This window comes from Dama dama, chromosome 7 (genome assembly GCF_033118175.1).
Source record: "Dama dama isolate Ldn47 chromosome 7, ASM3311817v1, whole genome shotgun sequence".
Classification (NCBI taxonomy): Eukaryota; Metazoa; Chordata; class Mammalia; order Artiodactyla; family Cervidae; genus Dama; species Dama dama.
In genome coordinates, this window is record NC_083687.1 from 28,392,259 (window position 1) to 28,400,004 (window position 7,746).

Here is a 7,746-nt window from a genome sequence, read left to right on the forward strand (position 1 = left end):
CCCAACTCTGCATTACTCCTCCCTCACTGTTACATTAAGAAATATATCCCTCTTCCTTTACAAGGAACACCCATCTTTCCATCCTGTACTATCTTACATGGTACTGAGGCCCATCAATTATTCCTCTCAGTGTTCCTACTAGTTTTTCTACCATAAACTTAAAAATTTTAAATCTTGTCCATCTTAAAATCAAAACAATGCAATTTTCCATCAATTCTACATCTTCTTATTAACTCTTTTGACTCTTTCATAATATACTTCTCAAAATATTTATCTAAAGTCTCTATTTATATTTCCCTTGTTTTTATTTCCTTCTTAATATATTCTATGATATGTAAAGCCTCACCTCCAGTACCTCACGATGTGACCTTATTTGGAAATAGGGTCATTGTAGATATAGTTAGTTAAGATGGCATAGAACAGGTCCCTAAATCAACGTAACTGTTGTCTTTATGAAAAGGAAAAATTTGGACATAAACATGCACAGAAAGAACAGCTTGTGATTATTGGAGTTTTGATGCCACAAGGCAAGGAATGTCCAAGACTGATGGCAAACCACCCAAAGCTTAAAAAACAGCTTGGAATCAATCCTTTCCTACTGCCTTCAGAGGAAGCATCACCATGCCAACATCTTGAACTCAGACTTCTGGCCTCCACAATGCTATTACAATAACTTCCAACATTTAAGCTACTCAGCTTGTGGTATTTTGTTGTGGTGTAGCAGCAGGTGTAGCAAACAAATACAATTCTCTTTTGTTAAATACAATCTTCTCATTTGCTTTCTTTCATAAAGTAATCCCAAAGTAAGCATTTTATTATGGAAATTTCAAGAGATTTCTACATTTACATAAATTTCATGTCATGGTTGAAAATCAACATAGAGAAAATATACTTTAAATGAAGTAAGAAGTCTGAAACTCTGACAAATCCATACAAGGTACTTAATTCTGTGACAATTCTGAGAAAAAGATTTGTCAACATGTTATTTGCATACCATACATTCATTCAAGTGTTTATTCATTTTAAATAATCAACTCAACAATTTTTCACATATTTACATAGTTCGGCAATCATCACTGATCCAGTCGTAAAGGATGTCATCTCCCCAAAAAAGCTCTTGCTTTCATTTTCAAATCATCATTGTTCCCAGGCCCAAGGATCACAAGTCTATTTTCTCTATATATAGATTTGCCTTTTCTGGTATATACAGTTGCAGTCATATAATATATGGTCTTTTATGTCTGGCTTCTTTCACTTAGCATAGTATCTTAGAGACACACACTTTTGTATATTTCAGTGGTTTGTTCCTTTTTGATAGAATCCCATTGTATGGATATACCATATTATGTTTATACATTCTCCAATTAAAAGGCATTAGAGGGGGCCCTGCTGCCTCCCGTGAGCGGAGAGGCGGGGCCGGGTCCGAACCGCTTCCCGCGCCCCCGCCCCTCGGACCCGGCTCCAGGAGCCGGGTGCCCCGCGCGTGGGCACGCGACGACCGGAACCCCCAGGCGGTACCTTCAGCCGAGCAATGAAGAGAGCCCGGGAGAACCAACCGGAGCCGGTCGAGACGTTTCCTGCGGCCGGGGCTGCTGCTGCTGCCGCCGAAGCGGCGGCTTGAAACTCCCCAAAGTTGCGAGCCAGCGAGAGGCTGTCGCCCGCCGGGAGCAAAAGGGAAAGGAACTCCTAAGATGCCGGAGTGACAGACAGAGACAGACGGACGCACAGACCTGCAGAAGACACCACGTCGGCGGCCTATCCCCGGAGCCCGTGAGGCGTCCCAGCTCTGTTCACTGGTGGGAGGCTGAGCTGGTGGAAAAGGCGCCTGGAAGAGACTCAGAGGCGACCATAATGTCTTTACGTTTACACACACTGCCCACCCTGCCTGGAGTTGTCAGACCGGGCTGCAAGGAACTGCTGTGTTTGTTGGTTATCACGGTGACTGTGAGCCGAGGCGCCTCCGGGGTGTGCCCCACCGCTTGCATCTGTGCCACTGACATCGTCAGCTGCACCAACAAAAATCTGTCCAGGGTGCCTGGGAACCTTTTCAGGCTGATCAAGAGACTGGATCTGAGTTACAACAGAATTGGGCTTCTGGATTCTGAGTGGATTCCAGTATCGTTGGTAAAGCTGAACACACTCATTATTCGGCACAACAACATCACGAGCATTTCCACGGACAGTTTTTCCACCACTCCAAATCTGAAGTGTCTTGACTTGTCATCCAACAAGCTGAAGACCGTGAAAAGTGCAGTGTTCCAAGAGCTGAAGGTTCTGGAAGTGCTCCTGCTTTACAACAATCACATTTCCTATCTGGATCCTTCAGCGTTTGGAGGGCTCTCCCAACTGCAAAAACTGTACTTGAGTGGAAACTTTCTCACGCAGTTTCCCATGGATTTGTATGTTGGAAGGTTCAAGCTGGCAGAACTGATGTTTCTAGATGTTTCTTATAACCGGATCTCCTCTCTGCCAATGCATCATATAAATTTAGTGCCAGGAAAGCAACTGAGAGGTATCTTCCTTCATGGAAACCCCTTTGTCTGTGACTGTTCCCTCTACTCCTTGCTGATCTTTTGGTACCGTAGGCACTTCAGCTCAGTGATGGATTTTAAGAATGATTATACCTGTCGCCTGTGGTCTGACACTAGGCACTTCCATCAGGTGCTTCTGCTCCAGGATAGCTTCCTGAACTGCTCTGACAGTATCATCAATGGTTCCTTCCGTGCCCTGGGCTTTGTTCACGAGGCTCAGGTCGGGGAAAGGCTGATGGTCCACTGTGATGGCAAGACTGGTAGGGCAAATACCGATTTCATGTGGGTCTGTCCAGATAACAGAGTGCTGGGGCCCGACAAAGAGATGGAAAACTTCCATGTGTTTCCCAATGGAAGCCTGGTTATAGAAAGTCCTCGTTTTGAGGATGCTGGAGTGTATTCCTGTGTTGCAATGAATCGACAACGTCTGTAAATGAAACTGTGGATGTCACAATAAACATGAGCAATTTCACCATAAACAAATCCCATGTGCACGAGGCATTTAACACAGCTTTTACCACTCTTACAGCCTGCGTAGCCAGCATTGTTTTGGTACTTCTGTACCTCTATCTGACACCGTGTCCCTGCAAGTGTAAACCCAAGAGACGAAAAAATATGCTAAACCAAAGCAATGTCCACGCATCTATTCTCACTCCCTGCCCTGATAGCGAGGCCCCCACTGATGAACGGAAGGCAGGGGCCGGGAAAAGAGTAGTGTTTTTGGAACCCCTGAAGGATACTGCAACAGGGCAGAATGGGAAGGTCAGGCTCTTTCCCAGTGAAACGGTCATAGCTGAGGGCATCTTAAAGTCCACGAGGGTGGAATCCGACTCAGATTCGGTCAATTCAGTGTTTTCAGACACACCCTTTGTGGCGTCCACTTAATTTTGTGCCTGCGTTTGTACTATGTAGTGATTGAATCTCTTTATACTCAACTTTGTGTGTGGTCTGCAAGAATAAACAGCAGGGCAGAAATGGGGTTGTTCTGTGTTTCAGAAATAAAACCAAAGGGTCTCTTTCACTGGTTCATAAGAAATGTGGTAAAGCACTTAGGTTCATGCCAGAGAAAGATGGAGTTGTATTTCAGAGCTTAAGTTCTAGATAATACCTTCATCTTTAGCACCACTGATAATTTCAAAGCTGGCCTGGAGGCGACCTGACTGACATTGTCCTTTCACTCAGGATTCTTGAAAGAAAAGCTAAATTTTAGGTATTAGAGATTTTTACTAACTTATTGGGACCAAAGTTGAGTTATGTTAAAGAAAAGTGTTCATTTTTAAAAGATGCAGAAGGAAGAACCAAGCAGCAGTTGTTTATAAAGCACAAAGTAAAGTTAGATTTGGGGATACTGCAGTTCATGTTATCATTGCAGACCAGAGTAAATAGACAGTCCTGATCAAATTTGCTGAGCAGTGCCACATCGCATATGGTGTTAGAGAAATAGTACAGTAAAGGTGCATTTGTTTGACTGTCTTCTTTCCATTCTGTACATCTCCTATCCTTGTACAAAAGATCTTATTGAAAGTTTAAAGCCATTATTATTTGTTGCCATAAATATGTAGGTGTCAATGCCAAAATGTCTGAGTAACTTCTTCAGCCTTTGTTCTAGGAGACTAGTTATTTGTCTATATGCTTGTGTGTGTATAAGTCTCAAATTATATGAACTGTTAAAGAGATGCCACTATATTGTACTTTGGACATTTGAATTAATGTAAATACATGTGTTCTGCGACTTGATGTTCTGTTTTATTTGGCTATTTAAAAATATAAATCTAAGATGTTTTATGTGAAAAAAAATAAAAGGCATTAGAATCTTAACATTGTGAAATCTTATAAACAATGGATATTAGATGAGTGAGGAGGCTGACAGTGGACCATTCTTTCAAAGAAACATTGACTGGAAAAGGTAGAGAGAAAAAAGTTCAGGTCAACTCAGTCACTCAGTCGTGTAGGACTCTTCATGACTCTGTGAACTGCAGCACGCCAGGCTTCTCTGTCCATCACCAACACAGGAGTTTTCTCAAACTCATGTCCATTGAGTCAGTGATGCCATGCAACCATCTCATCCTCTGTTGTCCCCTTCTCCTCCTGCCTTCAATCTTTCCCAGCATCAGGGTCTTTTCCAATGAGTCAGTTCTTCACATCAGGTGGCCAAAGTATTGGAGTTTCAGCTTCAGAATCAGTCCTTCCAATGAATATTCAGGACTGATTTCCTTTAGGATGGACTGGTTGGATCTCCTTGCAGTCCAAGGGACTCTCAAGAGCCTTCTCCAACACCACAGTTCAAAAGCATCAGTTGTTGACACTCAGCTTTCTTTATGGTCACACTCTCACATCCATACATGACTACTGGAAAAAACCACATCTTTGACTAAATGGACCTTTGTCAGCAAAGTCTCTGCTTTTTAATATGCTATCTTTGTTGGTCATAGTTTTTCTTCCAGGGAACAAGCGTCTTTTAATTTTATGGCTGTGGTCACCATCTGCAGTGAATTTGGAGCCCAAGAAAAAAAGACCTGTCACTGTTTCCATTGTTTCAACATTTATTGGCAATAAAGTGATGGGACCAGATACCATGCTCTTAGTTTTCTGAATGTTTTTCCGAGTTTTAAGCCAGCTTCTTCACTCCCCTCTTTCACTTTCATCAAGAGGCTCTTTGGTTCTTCATTTTCTGCCACAAGGGGGGTGTCATCTGCATATCTGAAGTTATTGATATTTCTCCCAGCAATCTTGATTCCAGCTTGTGCTTCATCCAGCCCAGCAGTTTGCATGATGTACTCTGCATATGTTAAAAAGCAGGGTGACAATATACAGCCATGATGAATTCCTTTCCCAATTTTTAACCAGTGCATTGTCTCATGTCCAGTTCTAATTGCTGCCTCTTCAGCTGCATACAGATTTCTCAGGAGGCAGATAACATGATCTGATATTCCAATCTCTTGAAGAATTTTCCACAGTTTGTTGTGATCCACAGAGTCAAAGTCTTTGGAGTAGTCAACAAGTAGAAGTGGATGTTTTCTGGAATTTCCTTGTTTTTTCTATGATCCAGTGGGTATTGGCAGTATGACCTCTGGTTCCTCTGCCTTTTCGAAATCCAGCTTGAACATCTGGAAGTTTTTGGTTCACATAGTGTTGAAGCCTTGCTTGGAGAATTTTGAGCATTACTTTACTAGCGTGCGAGATGAGTGCAATAGTGTGGTAGTTTGAGCATTCTTTGGCATTGCCTTTCTTTGGGATTGGAATGAAAACTGACATTTTGCAGTCTTCTGGCCACTGCTGAGTTTTCCAGATTTGCCAACATATTGAGCGAAGCACTTTCTCAGCATTGTCTTTTAGGGTTTGAAATAGCTCAACTGGAATTCCATCACCTCCACTATCTTTGTTCGTACTGATACTTCCTAAGGCCCACTTTGCATTCCAGGATGTATGGCTCTAGGTGAGTAATCACACCATCGTGGTTATCTGGCTCAGGAACATCTTTTTTGTATAGTTCTTCAGTGTATTCTTGCTACCTCTTCTTAATATCTTTTGCTTCTGTCAGGTCCTTACTATTTCTGTCCTTTATTTTGCCCATCTTTGGATGAAATAATCCCTTGGTATCTCTAATTTTCCTGAAGAGATGTCTTTCCCATTCTATTATTATTTTTCCTCTATTTCTTTGCACTGACCTCTTAGGAAGGCTTTCTTATCTCTCCTTGCTATTCTTTGGAACTCTGCATTCAGATGGGTATAACTTTCCTTTTCTCCTTTACCTTTAGCTGCTCTTCCATTCTTAGCTATTTGTAAGGCCGCCACAGACGATTTTGCCTTTTTGACTTTCTTTTTCTTGAGGATGGTCTTGATCACTGCCTCCTGTACAATGTCAGGAAACTCCATTCATAGTTGTTCAGGCACTCTGTCTATCAGATCTAATCTCCTGAATCTATTTGTCACTTCCAGTGTATAATCTTAAGGGATTTGATTAGGTCATACCTGAATGGTCTAGTGGTTTTCCATACTTTCTTCAATTTAAGTCTGAATTTTCCAGTAAGGAGTTCATGATCTGATGCCAGAGTCAGCTCCCGGTCTTGTTTTTGCTGACTGTATGCAGTTTCTCTATCTTAGACTGCAAATAATATAATCAATCTGATTTCAGTGTTGACCATCTGGTGATGTCCATGTGCAGAGTCGTCTCTTGTGTTGTTGGAAGAGGGTGTTTCCTATGACCAGTGTGTTCTCTTGGCAAATTCTGTTAGCCTTTGCCCTGCTTCACTTTGTACTCCAAGGCCAAACTTGCCTGTTACTCCAGGTATCTCTTGACTTCCTACTTTTGCATCCCAGTCCCCTTGATGAAAATGACATCTTATTATGGTGTTAGCTCTAGAAGGTGTTAGTTCCAAAATTCTGGTGTTAGTTCCAAAACTGCAACGCACTGTTGAACAACCATCAGCAGGAGAATGTTGGATCCCACCAAAAAAGATACCTCACATCCAAGGGCAAAGGAAAAGCCCCAACAAGATGGTAGGAGGGTCGAAATCATCTTTAGAATCAAACCCCATACCCACCAGAGACACTCAGAGGGCTCAAAAGAAACCTTGTGTGAATCAGGATCCAGAGACCCCACAGAGATTGAGCCAAACCTACCTTTGGGTGTTGAGTGTCTCCTGCAGAGGCATGGCTAAGCAGCGGCCTGACACAGGGACAGGGGCTCTGGCTGCAGCAGACCTGGAACACACAGCATGTGACACAAACCCTCTTGGAGGAGATCGCCATTAACCCCACCAAGAGCCACCAAGCAGATGATCCACAAACTGCAGAACACTGTTAAGAAAGTTCTAGGGCCCACAACAGATTTTCCAACCTGGGGATCTGGAAAAGGGACTGAGAACCCACAGGGAATTTGACTTTGGAGGCCAGTGGGACTTGATTACAGAGCTTCTACAGGACTGGGGAAACAGACTCTTGGAAGGCACAAGCCTTGTGCACACTAGAACCCAGGAGAAAGAAGCAGTGTCCCCACAAGAGACTGAGCCAGACTTGCCAGTGAGTGTACAGGAGTCTCCGGTGGAGGTGTGGGTAAACAGTGGCCTGTTGGGGGGTCAGGGGCACTGAATAAATCCTTTTGAAGGAGGTCACCATTACCACCATTAACCCTACTATAGTTTGGCCTGAAGCCAAACAACAGGGAGAGAACACAGCCCCATCAACAGAAAGTTGGATTAAAGATTTACTAAGC

General features: G+C 43.0%; 1 protein-coding gene across 1 annotated transcript; it reads left to right on the forward strand.

The window, feature by feature from the left end:
• The first annotated feature begins 1,794 nt into the window (after positions 1-1,794).
• Positions 1,795-7,148, forward strand: LOC133059607 (amphoterin-induced protein 2-like). Its single transcript, XM_061146960.1, is given in 2 exon segments — positions 1,795-2,959; positions 2,962-7,148. Coding segments are annotated over 2 exon segments (1,563 nt in total). The 5' UTR covers positions 1,795-1,851; the 3' UTR covers positions 3,417-7,148.
• Positions 7,149-7,746: the final 598 nt, after the last annotated feature.